This window comes from Hyla sarda, chromosome 10 (genome assembly GCF_029499605.1).
Source record: "Hyla sarda isolate aHylSar1 chromosome 10, aHylSar1.hap1, whole genome shotgun sequence".
In the NCBI taxonomy this organism is placed as follows: domain Eukaryota; kingdom Metazoa; phylum Chordata; class Amphibia; order Anura; family Hylidae; genus Hyla; species Hyla sarda.
The window spans coordinates 6,792,316-6,814,681 of NC_079198.1; the positions used below are offsets into that span (position 1 = coordinate 6,792,316).

A 22,366-nucleotide genomic window follows, 5' to 3' on the forward strand; every position below is an offset into this window, starting at 1 on the left:
GTACATATATATTATATACAGTATATACCCAGATTATACCAGCATGGTCCATATCACTATATACAGGAGATATATAACTTATACCAGCTGTACATATATAATTATATACAGTATATACCCAGGTTATGCCAGCATGGTCCATATCACTATATACAGGAGATATATAACTTATACCAGCTGTACATATATAATTATATACAGTATATACCAGGTTATACCAGCATGGTCCATATCACTATATACAGGAGATATATAACTTATACCAGCTGTTCATATATAATATATACAGTATATACCAGGTTATACCAGCATGGTCCATATCACTATATACAGGAGATATATAACTTATACCAGCTGTACATATATAATTATATACAGTATATACCCAGGTTATGCCAGCATGGTCCATATCACTATATACAGGAGATATATAACTTATACCAGCTGTACATATATAATTATATACAGTATATACTCAGGTTATACAAGCATGATCCATATCACTATATACAGGAGATATATAACTTATACCAGCTGTGCATATATATTATATACAGTATATACCCAAGTTATACCAGCATGGTCCATATCACTATATACAGGAGATATATAACTTATACCAGCTGTACATATATATATATTATATACAGTATATACCCAGGTTATACCAGCATGGTCCATATCACTATATACAGGAGATATATAACTTATACCAGCTGTACATATAATTATATACAGTATATACCAGGTTATACCAGCATGGTCCATATCACTATATACAGGAGATATATAACTTATACCAGCTGTACATATATATTATATACAGTATATACCCAGGTTATACCAGCATTGTCCATATCACTATATACAGGAGATATATAACTTATACCAGCTGTACATATATAATTATATACAGTATATACCCAGGTTATACCAGCATGGTCCATATCACTATATACAGGAGATATATAACTTATACCAGCTGTACATATATATTATATACAGTATATACCCAGGTTATACCAGCATGGCCCATATCACTATATACAGTATATATAACTTATACCAGCTGTACATATATATTATATACAGTATATACCAGGTTATACCAGCATGGTCCATATCACTATATACAGGAGATATATAACTTATACCAGCTGTACATATATATATATTATATACAGTATATACCCAGGTTATACCAGCATGGTCCATATCACTATATACAGGAGATATATAACTTATACCAGCTGTACATATATATTATATACAGTATATACTCAGAGGTTATACCAGCATGGTCCATATCACTATATACAGGAGATATATAACTTATACCAGCTGTACATATATATATTATATACAGTATATACCCAGGTTATACCAGCATGGTCCATATCACTATATACAGGAGATATATAACTTATACCAGCTGTACATATATATTATATACAGTATATACTCAGGTTATACCAGCATGGTCCATATCATTATATACAGGAGATATATAACTTATACCAGCTGTACATATATATATTATATACAGTATATACCAGGTTATACCAGCATGGTCCATATCACTATATACAGGAGATATATAACTTATACCAGCTGTACATATATATTATATACAGTATATACTCAGGTTATACCAGCATGGTCCATATCACTATATACAGGAGATATATAACTTATACCAGCTGTACATATATATTATATACAGTATATACTCAGGTTATACCAGCATGGTCCATATCACTATATACAGGAGATATATAACTTATACCAGCTGTACATATATATTATATACAGTATATACCAGGTTATACCAGCATGGTCCATATCACTATTTACAGGAGATATATAACTTATAATAGCTGTACATATATATTACATACAGTATATACCCAGGTTATACCAGCATGGTCCATATCTCTATATACAGGAGATATATAACTTATACCAGCTGTACATATATAATTATATACAGTATATACCAGGTTATACCAGCATGGTCCATATCACTATATACAGGAGATATATAACTTATACCAGCTGTACATATATATTATATACAGTATATACCAGGTTATACCAGCATGGTCCATATCACTATATACAGGAGATATATAACTTATACCAGCTGTACATATATAATTATATACAGTATATACCCAGGTTATGCCAGCATGGTCCATATCACTATATACAGGAGATATATAACTTATACCAGCTGTGCATATATATTATATACAGTATATACCCAGGTTATACCAGCATGGTCCATATCACTATATACAGGAGATATATAACTTATACCAGCTGTACATATATAATTATATACAGTATATACCAGGTTATACCAGCATGGTCCATATCACTATATACAGGAGATATATAACTTATACCAGCTGTACATATATATTATATACACTATATACCAGATTATACCAGCATGGTCCATATCATTATATACAGGAGATATATAACTTATACCAGCTGTACACATATATTATATACAGTATATACCCAGGTTATACCAGCATGGTCCATATCACTATATACAGGAGATATATAACTTATACCAGCTGTACATATATAATTATATACAGTATATACCAGGTTATACCAGCATGGTCCATATCACTATATACAGGAGATATATAACTTATACCAGCTGTACATATATATTATATACAGTATATACCCAGGTTATACCAGCATGGTCCATATCACTATATACAGGAGATATATAACTTATACCAGCTGTACATATATAATTATATACAGTATATACCCAGGTTATACCAGCATGGTCCATATCACTATATACAGGAGATATATAACTTATACCAGCTGTACATATATATTATATACAGTATATACCCAGGTTATACCAGCATGGCCCATATCACTATATACAGTATATATAACTTATACCAGCTGTACATATATATTATATACAGTATATACCAGGTTATACCAGCATGGTCCATATCACTATATACAGGAGATATATAACTTATACCAGCTGTACATATATATATATTATATACAGTATATACCCAGGTTATACCAGCATGGTCCATATCACTATATACAGGAGATATATAACTTATACCAGCTGTACATATATATTATATACAGTATATACCCAGGTTATACCAGCATGGTCCATACCACTATATACAGGAGATATATAACTTATACCAGCTGTACATATATATTATATACAGTATATACTCAGAGGTTATACCAGCATGGTCCATATCACTATATACAGGAGATATATAACTTATACCAGCTGTACATATATATTATATACAGTATATACTCAGGTTATACCAGCATGGTCCATATCATTATATACAGGAGATATATAACTTATACCAGCTGTACATATATATATTATATACAGTATATACCAGGTTATACCAGCATGGTCCATATCACTATATACAGGAGATATATAACTTATACCAGCTGTACATATATATTATATACAGTATATACTCAGGTTATACCAGCATGGTCCATATCACTATATACAGGAGATATATAACTTATACCAGCTGTACATATATATTATATACAGTATATACTCAGGTTATACCAGCATGGTCCATATCACTATATACAGGAGATATATAACTTATACCAGCTTTATATATATAATTATATACAGTATATACCAGGTTATACCAGCATGGTCCATATCACTATATATACAGGAGATATATAACTTATACCAGCTGTGCATATATATTATATACAGTATATACCAGGTTATACCAGCATGGTCCATATCACTATATACAGGAGATATATAACTTATACCAGCTGTACATATATATTATATACAGTATATACACAGGTTATACCAGCATGGTCCATATCACTATATACAGGAGATATATAACTTATACCAGCTGTACATATATATTATATACAGTATATACCCAGGTTATACCAGCATGGTCCATATCACTATATACAGGAGATATATAACTTATACCAGCTGTACATATATATTATATACAGTATATACCCAGGTTATACCAGCATGGTCCATATCTCTATATACAGGAGATATATAACTTATACCAGCTGTACATATATATTATATACAGTATATACCCAGATTATACCAGCATGGTCCATATCACTATATACAGGAGATATAGAACTTTTACCAGCTGTACATATATATTATATACAGTATATACCAGGTTATACCAGCATGGTCCATATCACTATATACAGGAGATATATAACTTATACCAGCTGTACATATATATTATATACAGTATATACCCAGATTATACCAGCATGGTCCATATCACTATATACAGGAGATATATAACTTATACCAGCTGTACATATATATTATATACAGTATATACCAGGTTATACCAGCATGGTCCATATCACTATATACAGGAGATATATAACTTATACCAGCTGTAGATATATATTATATACAGTATATACCAGGTTATACCAGCATGGTCCATATCACTATATACAGGAAATATATAACTTATACCAGCTGTACATATATATTATATACAGTATATACCAGGTTATACCAGCATGGTCCATATCACTATATACAGGAAATATATAACTTATACCAGCTGTACATATATATTATATACAGTATATACCAGGTTATACCAGCATGGTCCATATCACTATATACAGGAGATATATAACTTATCCCAGCTGTACATATATATTATATACAGTATATACCAGGTTATACCAGCATGGTCCATATCACTATATACAGGAAATATATAACTTATACCAGCTGTACATATATATTATATACAGTATATACCAGGTTATACCAGCATGGTCCATATCACTATATACAGGAGATATATAACTTATCCCAGCTGTACATATATATTATATACAGTATATACCAGGTTGTACCAGCATGGTCCATATCATTATATACAGGAGATATATAACTTATACCAGCTGTGCATATATATTATATACAGTATATACCAGGTTATACCAGCATGGTCCATATCACTATATACAGGAGATATATAACTTATACCAGCTGTACATATATACAGTATATACCAGGTTATACCAGCATGGTCCATATCACTATATACAGGAGATATATAACTTATACCAGCTGTACATATATATTATATACAGTATATACCAGGTTATACCAGCATGGTCCATATCAGTATATACAGGAGATATATAACTTATACCAGCTGTACATATATATTATATACAGTATATACCCAGGTTATACCAGCATGGTCCATATCACTATATACAGGAGATATATAACTTATACCAGCTGTACATATAATTATATACAGTATATACCATGTTATAGCAGCATGGTCCATATCACTATATACAGGAGATATATAACTTATACCAGCTGTACATATATATATTATATACAGTATATACCAGGTTATACCAGCATGGTCCATATCACTGTATACAGGAGATATATAACTTATACCAGCTGTACATATAATTATATACAGTATATACCCAGGTTATACCAGCATGGTCCATATCACTATATACAGGAGATATATAACTTATACCAGCTGTACATATATATATTATATACAGTATATACCAGGTTATACCAGCATGGTCCATATCACTATATACAGGAGATATATAACTTATACCAGCTGTACATATAATTATATACAGTATATACCATGTTATACCAGCATGATCCATATCACTATACACAGGAGATATATAACTTATACCAGCTGTACATATATAATTATATACAGTATATACCAGGTTATACCAGTATGGTCCATATCACTATATACAGAGATATATAACTTATACCAGCTGTACATATATATTATATACAGTATATACCAGGTTATACCAGCATGGTCCATATCACTATATACAGGAGATATATAACTTATACCAGCTGTACATATATATTATATACAGTATATACCCAGGTTATACCAGCATGGTCCATATCACTATATACAGGAGATATATAACTTATACCAGCTGTACATATATATTATATACAGTATATACCAAGTTATACCAGCATGGTCCATATCAGTATATACAGGAGATATATAACTTATACCAGCTGTACACATATCTTATATACAGTATATACCAGGTTATACCAGCAAGGTCCATATCACTATATACAGGGGATATATAACTTATACCAGCTGTACATATATATTATATACAGTATATACCAGGTTATACCAGCATGGTCCATATCACTATATACAGGAGATATATAACTTATACCAGCTGTACATATATATATATATACAGTATATACCAAGTTATACCAGCATGGTCCATATCACTATATACAGGAGATATATAACTTATACCAGCTGTACATATATAATTATATACAGTATATACCAGGTTATACCAGCATGGTCCATATCACTATATACAGGAGATATATAACTTATACCAGCTGTACATATATAATTATATACAGTATATACCAAGTTATACCAGTATGGTCCATATCACTATATACAGGAGATATATAATTTATACCAGCTGTACATATATAATTATATACAGTATATACCAGGTTATACCAGCATGGTCCATATCACTATATACAGGAGATATATAACGTATACCAGCTGTACATATATATTATATACAGTATATACCAAGTTATACCAGCATGGTCCATATCAGTATATACAGGAGATATATAACTTATACCAGCTGTACATATTTATTATATACAGTATATACCAGGTTATACCAGCATGGTCCATATCACTATATACAGGAGATATATATAACTTATACCAGCTGTACATATATATTATATACAGTATATACCAGGTTATACCAGCATGGTCCATATCACTATATACAGGAGATATATATAACTTATACCAGCTGTACATATATATTATATACAGTATATACCCAGGATATACCAGCATGGTCCATATCACTATATACAGGAGATATATAACTTATACCAGCTGTGCATATATAATTATATACAGTATATACCAGGTTATACCAGCATGGTCCATATCACTATATACAGGAGATATATAACTTATACCAGCTGTACATATATATTATATACAGTATATACCAAGTTATACCAGCATGGTCCATATCAGTATATACAGGAGATATATAACTTATACCAGCTGTACATATATAACTATTATTGCTCACCAAGTCGAATGTCTCCATTCCGTCCCCCTTGAAGAACCATTCGGTGAAGGTTTTGGCCACCGTCTCCCCTCGTTTCTTACAGGATATACACCTGATCTTGAATTCGTGCCCATAGACGGCCTCTGTCTCCGGATCCACCTCCACGCAGCCGGACCAGCAGGTGTATGCTAAGGGTTAATAGAGACGTTGTTATCTGTACATATCCTCTAGTCTGCGGTGGAACTACAACTCCCAGCAGTAGAGATTGCCACCTCCCTTACTGAATCAGAGACAAAATCCATAAACTCAGGATCTGTTAGTCTTAGTCCTGCACACAGCTGACTTTTTGTTACAATTGTATCCAATCTAGACTCGGGACTGATACATTGTAGCAAACTATAACCAGAGGGTAGGTATGTTAATGCTGATTTGTTCAGTTTACATAGGATTGTCTTGACTACTGTTTCCAAACCAAGCTGCCTCCCGCTGTTGCAAAACTACAACTCCCAGCATGCCCAGACAGCCGTTGGCTGTCCGGGCATGCTGGGAGTTGTAGTTTTGCAACAGCTGGAGGCACACTGGATGGGAAACACAGCTGCAGAACAATAAAGATTTGATTGCCATTCATAATCCAAGGAAGATGCCAGGTTTTATGGGCACTGCAATGGGCACCATTAAGGTTGTCACCCCACATCTGATGCCAGCGGCTGTCTGGGCATCCTGGGAGTTGTAGTTTTGCAACAGCTGTAGGCACACTGGTTGGGGAAACACTACTCCAGAATAATAAAGATTTGATTGCCATTCATAATCCAAGGAAGATGCCAGGTATTATGGGGACTGCAATGGGCACCATTAAGGTTGCCATCCCACATCTGATGCCAATGGCTGTCTGGGTATCCTGGGAGCTGTAGTTTTGAAACAGCTGGAGGCACACTGGTTTGGAAACACTTCTCAAGAACAATAAAGATCTGACTGCTATTCATAATCTAAGGAAGATGCCAGGTATCATAGGCACTATAATGGGCACCATTAGGGCTCTCACCCCACATCTGATGCCAATGGCTTTCTGTATATGCTGGGAGTTATAGTTTTGTAACAGCTGGAGGCACCCTGGTTGGTAAACACTGTTAAAGAATAATGAAGATTTGATTGCCATTCATAATCCAAGGAATATGCCAGGTTTTTTGGGCACTGCAATGGGCACCATTAGGGTTGTCACCGCACATCTGATGCCAATGGCTGTCTGGGCATCCTGAGAGTTGTAGTTTTGAAACAGCTGGAGGCACACTGGTTGGGAAACACTGCTCCAGAACAATAAAGATCTGACTGCTATTAATAATCTAAGAAAGATGCCAGGTATCATAGGCACTATAATGGGCACCATTAGGGTTCTCACCCCACATCTGATGCCAATGGCTTTCTGTATATGCTGGGAGTTGTAGTTTTGTAACAGCTGGAGGCACACTGGTTGGCAAACACTGCTAAAGAACAATGAAGATTTGAATGCCATTCATATGGTCAGATATATGGTCATTGCAAACAGCCCCATTAGGGTTGCCACCCCACGTCTGATATTATTGACTGTCGGGGCATGCTAGGAGGTTAAATTTTTAAACAGCTGGAGGCACACTGGTTGGGAAACACTGCTCCACAACAATGAAGATTTGATCTAAAAGGAAGATGCCAGATTTATGGGCACTGCAATGGCAACCATAAGGGTTGTCACCCCACATCTAATGCTATTGGCTGTCTGGGCATTCCTGGAGGTATAATTTTGCAACAGCTGGGGGCACACTGGTTGGGAAACACACTGGTCTAGACAAATAAAGATGAAACGTATCAGTTTATTTCTGTTTCTGAAAAGAGAAATGGGAATCAGTGGGAGAAGTCGACGTTGTTGTGAACGCGGTCCTACCAAGGTCACTGCAACAGGGTCCACAGGAGGGGGTCCAGGGTCACATGACAGCCAAACACCAGGCAAAGGTCAGAGGTCAGACCAGGAGACAGCCTGACACACAAGCAAGGCAACTGCAAGATATCAAGGTTTCCCCCATCATTCAGTCCCCAATAATGAGAATGTCATAAGAGAATGCTGGAAATGTTTGCTAAGTTATTAAAAATGAAAAAATAGAAGAACATAGGAATTCAGATAGTGAGATATATGAGACGGATAGATAGATATAAGACGGATAGATATGAGATAGATAGATATGAGATAGATATATATGAGATAGATAGATAGATATGACATAGATAGATATGTGATAGATAGATATGAGATAGATAGATATGAGATAGATAGATATGAGATAGATATATATGAGATAGATAGATAGATAGATATGAGATAGATAGGTAAATATGAGATAGATAGATATGAGATAGATAGATATGAGATAGATAGATAGATATGAGATAGATAGATAAATAGATATGAGATAGATAGATAGATATGAGATAGATAGGTAGATAGATAGATATGAGATAGATAGATATGAGATAGATAGATATGAGATAGATAGATAAATATGAGATAGATAGATATGAGATAGATAGATAAATAGATATGAGATATATAGATAGATAGATATGAGATAGATAGATAGATAGATAGATATGAGATAGATAGATAGATATGAGATAGATAGATATGGGATAGATAGATAGATATGAGATAGATAGATATGAGATAGATAGATAAATAGATATGAGATATATAGATAGATAGATATGAGATAGATAGATAGATAGATATGAGATAGATAGATAGATAGATATGAGATAGATAGATAGATAGATAGATATGAGATAGATATATAGATAGATAAATAGATATGAGATAGATAGATAGATAGATAGATAGATAGATAGATATGAGATAGATATGAGATAGATAGATACATATGAGATAGATAGATAGATATGAGATAGATAGATAGATATTAGATAGATAGATAGATAAATAGATATGAGATAGATAGATATGATATAGATAGATAAATAGATATGAGATAGATAGATACATATGAGATAGATAGATAGATAGATAGATATGAGATAGATAGATAGATAGATAGATATGAGATAGATAGATAGATAGATAGATAGATATGAGATAGATAATGCACAGTTCATGTTGTCTCAGTACAGGGCAGTCTCTCTCTCTCTCTCTCTCTCTCTCTCTATATATATATACACCGTATATATATATCTCCCATATTTACCACCACATCTCCCTCTATAGGTGACTGCACCGGACCCTGGATATATTTTAATGTTTTCCTTCTTCTGTGTATCTCAGCAGTAATAGGGATTGCATCCTGTGCTGAGGCAGCGGGGCCCCCGGGGCTCTGGAGTGCACTTTACACAGGAGCCACAAGCTGCCTCCTCTGTTAATGGATTATTTTACCTCTTAACCCCTTGTGTGCCTGCAGAAGCCTGCACTCCAGACTGGTCAGCAGTGACTTATAAATCATTGTTTACGTATGCTGTGTCCTTGAAGAGGACAAGTTCTGTTCCTAAGACAATGGGGCACTTGGTATTAACCTTTACAAAGAGAAATCTTGGTCGGTGGTGCAGAATTCTATGTGGACGAAACCACCAGAGAGGATGCATAGAGTTGGTTTCCAAATTAATTCATATATTAGGACAACGCATTTTGACATTATCAAATTTTTTTTTTGTTTGTGCCCCTGAGGAAGGAAAGAGAGCTCGGAAATGCGTTGTACTGATATATCAATAAATTTGGAATATTATATGCACCAGTTTTGGTTTAGTTTCTATATACTTCTGAAACAGTGCCGAAACTTCCACACAAGGGCCCTTTGCAGTGGTCTTCAATTTTTTCGACATCTCTCCTCACCCCCAGCTATGATGCAACTACAATGCTCAGAAACCTGCCGAGGCCTAAGTGTATGTTTACTGCCTCAGAACCTGGCTTGTTTTGTGATGACCAATTGTTACTCCACCTGCTATAACCATCTATGGAGGCCCCAACATTGGCCTCGAACTGGAAAAGATCATGACCATGACCCTAGTGCTTAGCTTTAGAAACTGTGGACCACCCACTGTTGCAGAACTACTACTCCCAGCATGCCCGGACAGCCTTTGGTGGTCCGGGCATGCTGGGAGTAGTAGTTTCGCAACAGCAGTTGTAGTTTTTACAACTGCTGGGAGTTGTAGTGCAACAGCTGGACGTCTGCAGTTTGGAGACCACAGTCCTAGTGGGAGTTTTGGGCTATGAATGGGAGGTTCCACTACTCTTCCTGCCACAGTTTGGCCTGTCCTCTAGTCAACGTCTCATGTTTTCGGTTTGTAGACTCAATCTGGCGGCACTATCTCCGTTGCCGGCTCTTCCGTTTCGTTGTTGTCTTCATGACTTATTCAGTGTTGTTTATAATCAACACTGAAAACTTATAATAACCAATGTTCTCTGTTTCCTTCAACCTTTCTTCTGAAGTAGAAGGTTTTCAATGTAGAAACTTAGTAACTTTGCAACAATGTAACAAAGCAGTTACCACTGATACATTGGTTGGAAGTTGTATAGGACTCTGGTGAGTATCACATAGAGAGTTCCACCTACCACTTGCCCCAAACCTCTTCCTCTACCATCTACCCTAAACAGTGACCCCCAACTGGGTGACGGTCCCTATGCTGAACTACGTGCAGGGGCACAAGAGTAGTCTGAATAGTCAGACAAACTAGGTCAGTAATATATGGGCAGACAAGGTACAAACAGCAAAGACAGAGTCAGGACAAGATTTTGGTCTAAACTAGACAGCAGCGAAGTACAAAATCAACAAGCAAAGGAAATGTCAGGGAACAGGCAAAGGTCAGGTCACAGGTGGTCAACAAGGATAAACAGACACAGGGAAAAAGCACCAAGCTGATTGGTCTGGGGCTGTCACCTCCTGATAGGCCAGACGGGCCGTCACTCACTGATGAAATGGGTTGTTGTCAAGACGATGAGGGAAGTTTCCGGGGACGCCAAGAGGAAGATGGAACCGGGAAAGATACGAACCAAGAGAATGGACTCCAAAGTTGAATGAAAACGGTGACTCCACTCTTGCATAAGCAACTATTACGGTAGATGGACTCTGTTGATGGCTCACTGCAAAACCCCAACTCTCAACATGCCCGGACAGCCTTCGGCTGTACGGGCATGTTGGGAGTTGGGTTTTGCAGTAGCTGGAGGCACCCGGGTTTGGAAAATCCTAGAAATTCCCCCCAAAAAATGCGTCTCACAGATATGGTTTATCTTGAACCTATCGGCCTTTCTTTACCTACTAAATGAGTAGATCTGCTGGGAGTATTTACAGCTACGACATAGGCAGGAAGGGTTCTATGTACATCATCGATCAGAGGAAAATGCTGCACAACCCCCCCGGGGGGATCGGTATGGTGGGAATGTGGAGACATTATAACAATGGTTCCCGTAATAAGAAATGCTGATTGACTGGTTGATGACCATATAATTCGTCTGAGCTGTCATTACTCCATAGGACACTGATGTATATTGTATCAATAAGGCTCTGTTCACATCTAGTTTTTTGTTCCTGTCCGAGGTACAGAGCTGGTGCAAGGATTTTTGTCATCCTAGGCGAAAGCTAATTTTGCCGCCAACTTGACCCCACCCATTGTCTTCACCTTTTGACACAACCCACCTTATTACTGGGGTGACACTGTAACAAACCTCCTCCTCATGTAATCTCCTTACTACTGGGGTGACACACTGTAACAAACCTCCTCCTCATGTAATCTCCTTACTACTGGGGTGACACACTGTAACAAACCTCCTCCTCATATAATCTCCTTACTACTGGGGTGACACACTGTAACAAACCTCCTCCTCATGTAATCTCCTTACTACTGGGGTGACACACTGTAACAAACCTCCTCCTCATGTAATCTTACTACTGGGGTGACACACTGTAACAAACCTCCTCCCCATGTAATCTTACTACTGGGGTGACACACTGTAACAAACCTCCTCCCCATGTAATCTCCTTACTACTGGGGTGACACACTGTAACAAACCTCCTCCCCATGTAATCTTACTACTGGGGTAACACACTGTAACAAACCTCCTCCTCATGTAATCTCCTTACTACTGGGGTGACACACTGTAACAAACCCCCTCCTCATGTAATCTCTTTACTACTGGGGTGACACACTGTAACAAACCTCCTCCCCATGTAATCTTACTACTGGGGTAACACACTGTAACAAACCTCCTCCTCATGTAATCTCCTTACTACTGGGGTGACACACTGTAACAAACCCCCTCCTCATGTAATCTCCTTACTACTGGGGTGACACACTGTAACAAACCTCCTCCCCATGTAATCTTACTACTGGGGTAACACACTGTAACAAACCTCCTCCTCATGTAATCTCCTTACTACTGGGGTGACACACTGTAACAAACCTCCTCCCCATGTAATCTTACTACTGGGGTGACACACTGTAACAAACCTCCTCCTCATGTAATTACCTTACTACTGGGGTGACACACTGTAACAAACCTCCTCCTCATGTAATCTCCTTACTACTGGGGTGACACACTGTAACAAACCTCCTCCTCATGTAATCTCCTTACTACTGGGGTGACATACTGTAACAAACCTCCTCCTCATGTAATCTCCTTACTACTGGGGTGACACACTGTAACAAACCTCCTCCTCATGTAATCACCTTACTACTGGGGTGACACACTGTAACAAACCTCCTCCTCATATAATCTCCTTACTACTGGGGTGACACACTGTAACAAACCTCCTCCTCATGTAATCTCCTTACTACTGGGGTGACACACTGTAACAAACCTCCTCCCCATGTAATCTAACTACTGGGGTGACACACTGTAACAAACCTCCTCCCCATGTAATCTAACTACTGGGGTGACACACTGTAACAAACCCCTTATGTAATCTCCAGCAATAATGGAGCAGTGCCAGCTATGAGTGGGTGGTTTGGATTCTGGCTGGCTAAGTTTCTGGTGGCCCCCTCAAGAGGGCGCTCTAGGCAGCTGCCTATTTTGCCTACCGGCAGAGTATTTCCAAGAGTCATCTACAAGTTGTATCAGCACCGGCGCCAATCTTTGGGTAACTGGTTTGAAGTGTCACAAGAACCACAGAATGAAGCCCCCCCCCCCCCCTGAAATTAGTAGAGATCTGTTAGGAACCTGTGAACCTTGCTGAAGACTAATCTTCTGTTAGGAACCTTATTGGGTAAACTCAGCTTTTCTGGGAAAAGGAAAGAAAGGATGACCCGTAAGAAGATGGACTGAGGCAACCATGGAAAAGATTGGTGGCCTAAAACTGATGCCATCTTGCTCCGGGGGTTCTTGATGGGTCAACCCATCTACTAAAATCCAGGTGCCCTCAGTTGGGGGATCCTGCAGGGGCCACATGGTTCCTGTAGTGTTATATGGCCCCCATACAGATGAGGACCATGTAATGTGGGGACCATGTAATTTGGGGACCCCTGAGGCCGGAGGAGCGCGGATCGGTCTTTGAGGTGTTTTTCTGACTTAACCAAACCTCTTTTCGGAGCGGTGTACCCAGCGGAGTCGACGTCTCGGTAATTACTGATTGTGGCATCAGAAAGAATAGAATCAATTACCTAATTGTTACATTGTTATTTTTTCCGTGACTTGAGGTATTAACCCCGTAATTATCTGCTGACATAAGTAGAGGGCCCGCTGCTCTGCGTACAGTAAGCTCAGACAGAAGAACGCTCAGCCGAGGCTCCATTGTTCTATAACTGCATTTACTCCGCGGCTCATTCCACCAGCAGAGGAAATAGAACCTTCACGGGGTCGGAAATTGTGTTTAGCGTTCCCCAGGCCTGCTGTGTATGATCAGCGTCTGGTGCGGGGCCCTCCCTTACACCGCGCTCCTCTCCCCCCCATCCAGCCATCTTCCTTCAGGCCTCACAGATCTGCAAGTTCAGCATTTCCTTCCAAGCAGGAACCTGACAATGAAAGGCGCCAGTGCATAATGCTGCGGAAGGATGGAAACTGATGGAAAACAGAAGAGTGTGCAAAGAAAGGAACCGGTCATGAGGCACTACAACTCCCAACATGACCCAACCCCTGGACATGACCATAATACAGATCTATTATACTATATACATACAACACTACAACCCCCAACATTACCCGACCACTGGACATGACCATAATACAGTTATTATACTATATACATACAACACTACAACCCCCAACATTACCCGACCACTGGACATGACCATAATACAGTTCTATTATACTATATACATACAACACTACAACCCCCAACATGACCCGACCACTGGACATGACCATAATACAGATCTATTATACTATATACATATAACACTACAACCCCCAACATTACCCGACCACTGGACATGACCATAATACAGTTATTATACTATATACATACAACACTACAACCCCCAACATTACCCGACCACTGGACATGACCATAATACAGATCTATTATACTATATACATACAAAACTACAACTCCCAACATGACCCGACCACTGGACATGACCATAATACAGTTCTATTATACTATATACATACAACACTACAACCCCCAACATTACCCGACCACTGGACATGACCATAATACAGATCTATTATACTATATATATACAACACTACAACCCCCAACATTACCCGACCACTGGACATGACCATAATACAGTTCTATTATACTATATACATATAACACTACAACCCCCAACATTACCCGACCACTGGACATGACCATAATACAGATCTATTATACTATATACATATAACACTACAACCCCCAACATTACCCGACCACTGGACATGACCATAATACAGTTATTATACTATATACATACAACACTACAACCCCCAACATTACCCGACCACTGGACATGACCATAATACAGTTCTATTATACTATATACATATAACACTACAACCCCCAACATTACCCGACCACTGGACATGACCATAATACAGTTATTATACTATATACATACAACACTACAACTCCCAACATTACCCGACCACTGGACATGACCATAATACAGTTCTATTATACTATATACATACAACACTACAACCCCCAACATTACCCGACCACTGGACATGACCATAATACAGATCTATTATACTATATACATATAACACTACAACCCCCAACATTACCCGACCACTGGACATGACCATAATACAGTTCTATTATACTATATACATACAACACTACAACCCCCAACATTACCCGACCACTGGACATGACCATAATACAGATCTATTATACTATATACATATAACACTACAACCCCCAACATTACCCGACCACTGGACATGACCATAATACAGTTATTATACTATATACATACAACACTACAACCCCCAACATTACCCGACCACTGGACATGACCATAATACAGATCTATTATACTATATATATACAACACTACAACCCCCAACATTACCCGACCACTGGACATGACCATAATACAGATCTATTATACTCTATACATACAACACTACAACTCCCAACATGACCCGACCACTGGAAATGACTATAATACAGATCTATTATACTATATACATACAACACTACAACTCCCAACATGACCCGACCACTGGACATGACCATAATACAGATCTATTATACTATATACATACAACACTACAACCCCCAACATGACCCGACTACTGGACATGACCATAATACAGATCTATTATACTATATACATACAACACTACAACCCCAACATGACCAGACCACTGGACATGACCATAATACAGATCTATTATACTATATACATACAACACTACAACTCCCAACATGACCCGACCACTGGACATGACCATAATACAGATCTATTATACTATATACATACAACACTACAACCCCCAACATTACCCAACCACTGGAAATGACCATAATACAGATCTATTATACTATATACATACAACACTACAACCCCCAACATTACCCGACCACTGGACATGACCATAATACAGATCTATTATACTATATACATACAACACTACAACTCCCAACATTACCCGACCATTGGACATGACCATAATACAGATCTATTATACTATATACATACAACACTACAACTCCCAACATTACCCGACCATTGGACATGACCATAATACAGATCTATTATACTATATACATACAACACTACAACTCCCAACATGACCACAATCTAATCCAATCTGTAGCAGGAGGCAGCATAACCTAATCCAGAGAGTCTGCGATCCCCATCCGGAGTAATTACTGTAATGAGCGAGGAGCGGACATAACAGGAACTGACACACAGAAACAGCACTGCAGCTCCTCTACATCTCCTGATCTCTTTATATAGTGGAAACAAATCCTTCATATAAGGAACAACGGGCGCTTGATATATATGTCAGATCACAATACAGTACCATAAGACTTAAAGGGGTACTCCGCTGTTCAGCGTTTGCAACAAACTGTTCCGAACGCTGGAGCTGGCGCCGGGAGCTCGTGATGTCATAGCCCCACCCCCTCATGACGTCACACCCCACCCACTCAATGCAAGTCTATGGGAGGGGGCGTGGCCAAAATATACAGAACAGTGAAGCCAGCGCAAAGTGCAAAAGAATTATGCAAAAACATTAATTAAAAAAACAAATAAATTATAATAATATAAATAAATAAATAAAAACATAAATGAATAAAGAAATAGGTATAAAAAATAATGATAATATAAATTATGTGTGTGTATATAGTAAATTAAAATAAATAACATAAGAAATAGATAAAAATATAATAGTAATATATATATTATACATAAATATATATAAATATATATATATACATATATTATAAATAAATAATATAAACAATAATAATATAAATAACAAAATAATAATATAAAAAATAATATAAATAAATGATAATATAAATAAATAAAAACAAATGAATAAAGAAATAGGTAAAAAAAATGATAATATAAATGATATGTATGTGTATATAGTAAATTAAAATAAATAACATAAAAAATTGATAAAAATACAATAGTAATATATATATATTATACATATATATATATAAATATATATATATACATATATTATAAATAAATAATATAAACAATAATAATATAAATAACAAAATAATAATATAAAAAATAATATAAATAAATGATAATATAAATAAATAAAAACAAATGAATAAAGAAATAGGTAAAAAAATGATAATATAAATGATATGTATGTGTGTATAGTAAATTAAAATAAATAACATAAAAAATTGATAAAAATACAATAGTAATATATATATTATACATATATATATATAAATATATATATATACATATATTATAAATAAATAATATAAATAATAATAATATAAATAAATAAATAATAATATAAAAAATAATATAAATAAAGGAATAATCTAAAGAAATGAAATAAATAGTAATATAAATAAATAATATAAATAAATAAGGTGCCTTCCAGGTTGGAAAACCACTCAAAACGCGGCAAATTTTTTTTTCTCAAAAACTATGATAAATGCCTCCCTATCTATATTAAAAAGTTTCCACTGACCAAGTTAAATGAGTACAAGTTGTGACGTTATAAGTATTAGCCAATCACAGGGCAGGGAGCGGTGTTGTCGCAGCGCCGCACTCCACACGGTGACACGTGTTATTATTTGCATTCTCCAGTGCGGCCAAATGTCAGGCGGGTCACCCTGCATGATGCGGCTCAGTATATTATTGTAACTCAATATCACAACCCCCCTCCTCCGCTGCCCCAACCACAACCCTCAGTCAGCAGAACCATCGTCCAGATGGTCGCAGCACTTCAACCTTTCCGTCCTGACTATTGCGCAATCTGGAATCTAATGTAACATAACACCGCGCCCTTTACTGTATTCCCCGGGTGCCTCCAGCTGTTGCAAAACTACAACTCCCAGCATGCCCGGACAGCTTTTGACTAGTTTTGATACACCACGGGTGACACGGTTTGTAAACCATTATTTATCAGCTGTGTTTCCCAACCAGTGTGCCTCCAGCTGTTGTTCAACTACAACTCCCAGTCCGTCCAGACAACAGAAGGCTGTCCGGATATGCTGGGAGTTGTAGTTTAGCAACAGTACGAGAGTCACACGTTGCAGATCATTGCTTTTCAGCTGTGTTTCCTGACCAGGGTGCCTCCAGCTGTTGTTGAACTACAACTCCCAGTATGTCCAGACACCAGAAGGCTGTCCGGATATGCTGGGAGTTGTAGTTTTGCAACAGCATGAGAGTCATAGGTTGTAGATCATCGCTTTAACAACAGTGTTTTCCATCTAGAATGCCTCCAGCTGTTGCTAAACTACAACTTCCATCATGCCCTGACATACGAAGGCTGTCAGGGCATGCTGGGAGTTGTAGTTTAGCAACAGTACGAGAGTAACACGTTGCAGATCATTGCTTTTCAGCTGTGTTTCCTGACCAGTGTGCCTCCAGCTGTTGCTCAACTACAACTCCCAGTATGTCCAGACACCAGAAGGCTGTCCGGATATGCTGGGAGTTGTAGTTTTGCCACAGCATGAGAGTCATAGGTTGTAGATCATCGCTTTAACAAGTGTTTTCCATTAAGAATGCCTCCAGCTGTTGCTAAACTACAACTGGCAGCATGTCCGGGCAGCCAAAGGCTGTCTGGGCATGCTGGGAGTTGTAGTTTAGCAACAGCACGAGCGTCACACGTTTGTAGATCCTTGCTTTCCTGACCAGGGTGCCTCCAGCTGTTGCTAATCTACAACTTCCAGCTTACTTAAAGAGCCGTTGTAGTTTAGGAATAGCTAGTGACAGACAGATTGGGAAACACTGCCATATTCAATAATCCTATTCTCCTATGTGTGTCCAGCTATGGAGACACTACAACTCCCAGTAAGTCCTTAGGATAAAGGACCATTGTTTAGAATTCCTTTTTATTGTTTAATATTTATAAAAATTAAAAAAACGGAGCTGATTTCTTCCAAAAACAGTGCCACTCCTTGTCCTCAGGCTTTGTGCGGTATTACAACCTAGCAATATTCACTTCATTGGAACTGAGCTGCAATACCGCGCACAACCAGGTGCTGTGCCGTTTTTTTATTTTAATAAGAAATCTGAGAAGACCAGATCTTTGCCACGCTGAAACTCAGCGTGGCAAAAAAAAAAGTTAGAAGAAGTAGAAAAGTCACTCACCTGCCATGAGGCACATCAGCATCTTCACCCAGTAGTCCATGGTTCTGTCCTGGAAGTCCTGGAGCCACCAGAAGTCTTCTCCAATGTCTTGAGAAGTTTTGGTGTCTTCTTCTTGGCCTCCTCCTCTTCTCCGCTGTCCGGTTACATCTCCAGCCTCCTCCTCCGTCCGTCTTCAGACTCTATAAAAGTTCTTCTCCTGTCTTGTCCGTCTTCTTACTTCTCGCCCCTCTCACTGGCGGCGTCCCCCCCCCACCGCCGTCCCTTCTCTTATTCCTCTTCTAGAAGATGTTACTTGATCTCCCCCCAAGCTGATCATTCCAAAGGGGGCTAATTTTAGATAAAGATGGAGGCCGGCAGCCCTCCGGTGGTGGCCGGCCCCTGCTCAGATGAGACCTTTACCACGCACGTCTTAAAGTCCAAGAGGGGGGATCTGTATACTCGAAGACGGATGACTATCTGGAGAAGAAGAAAGAAGAGACTTAATATGAATTCCTTCTGAGGAACACGAGCAGCTGCCGGGGCGGTCATGTTACGGGGACGGTCATGTTACGGGAATGGCGTCTCACGTTCCTCACATTCATATCTGCATCATAAGGAACCGGCTGCGGAAATGACCGTCTGTCTGGAGAAGCTTCTGCCGGAACCCGGAGAAGATTCTCAGAACTGACAAGACGTTTGGCTAAATATACTGAAGAAATGACCGGAGAATTGCGCCCTCCATCCTGGGGATGGGTGGGATCTCCGACGACCATAAAATCAGGGAATATCATAGCGATTGGCCATTACTTTATTTCATGGTGATATCCCTTTAAGAGATAACAGTAGGGCACTGATGACATCATGGCACCTGCACAGTGATGTCACTACAGGTGAAATGACCAAGTCTTTGTATAAATGTCCATACATGCTCTGGTAGATTTTGTATAACGGAGAATTAGGACAGTGGGGGAGATTTATCAAAACCTGTGCGGAGTCAAAGTTGCCCAGTTGCCCATAGCAACCAATCAGCTTGCTTGTTTCATTTTTCACAGGCCTTTTTAGGAATGTAAGAAGCGAGCTGATTGGTTGCTATGGGCAACTGGGCAACTTTGACTCCGCACAGGTTTTGATAAATCTCCCCCAATGTATAATAATAACATACCTATGACTATGGTATAACACGACTTATGGACTATGACTATGTATATCATAACATTTGACTGTGGCTATGCATGCTATGACATTTGACTATGCATACTGTGACATTTGACTATGCATACTGTGACATTTGACTATGCATACTGTGATATTTGACTATGCATAACAACACTATATACATTACTAAGACATAACACTGGTGGATTAGGTTGCCGGAGGCTTTCTGCCCAATGCCTTGGCTTCTGGGGTCCCTTGGCATTACACACTTCTCCCCAGGGAGAGTTATCAAAAGCTGCGCAGAGGAAAAGTTGACCAGTTGCCTATAGCAACCAAATCACTTCTTTCATTTTTCAGAGGTCTTGTCAAAAATGAAAGAAGCGAGCTGATTGGTTGTTATGGGCAACTGGTTACGTTTTCTTCTGCACAGGATTTGATAAATCTCCCTCACTGAGTTATAACCAACAATCAGGATTTTAATAAATTAGGATATATTTTTCACTGATGACATCATCACACCTGTGCAGGGCCGGATCATCATTGGCGCTCATGGAGTGCACTGTGTACTGGGGGCTCGGCTGCTGCCGACTCTGTCACTCTCCTCCCACACTGCATGTTAGTAAAAAGAACATGCCCCTTGCAAAGCAGTAGGGCTTATTCTTTTTACTGAGCTAAAATCATGGGGGCCATCCCCTCCTCCTTCCTGGACTTTGCAGGGCCTACCTGCTCCCAGGCTCAGCAGTACCCCACACATGTGCAAGAAGATGTAGGGACCATCATTACCATTCTTCACCATCACTCACCATTACTCTCCATCACTATCATTCTT

General features: G+C 38.1%; 1 protein-coding gene across 1 annotated transcript in view; it reads right to left on the bottom strand.

The window, feature by feature from the left end:
• Positions 1–20,850, bottom strand: part of SCN1B (sodium voltage-gated channel beta subunit 1) — a 32,811-nt gene extending 11,961 nt beyond the window's left edge. The window contains exons 1-2 of the mRNA XM_056543413.1: positions 20,404–20,850; positions 7,225–7,391 (exon numbers count right to left, since the gene is read on the bottom strand). Of these exons, the coding sequence (XP_056399388.1) occupies positions 7,225–7,391; positions 20,404–20,443 (207 nt within the window). The 5' untranslated portion in view covers positions 20,444–20,850. The remainder of the gene's footprint in view (positions 1–7,224; positions 7,392–20,403) is intronic.
• Positions 20,851–22,366: the final 1,516 nt, after the last annotated feature.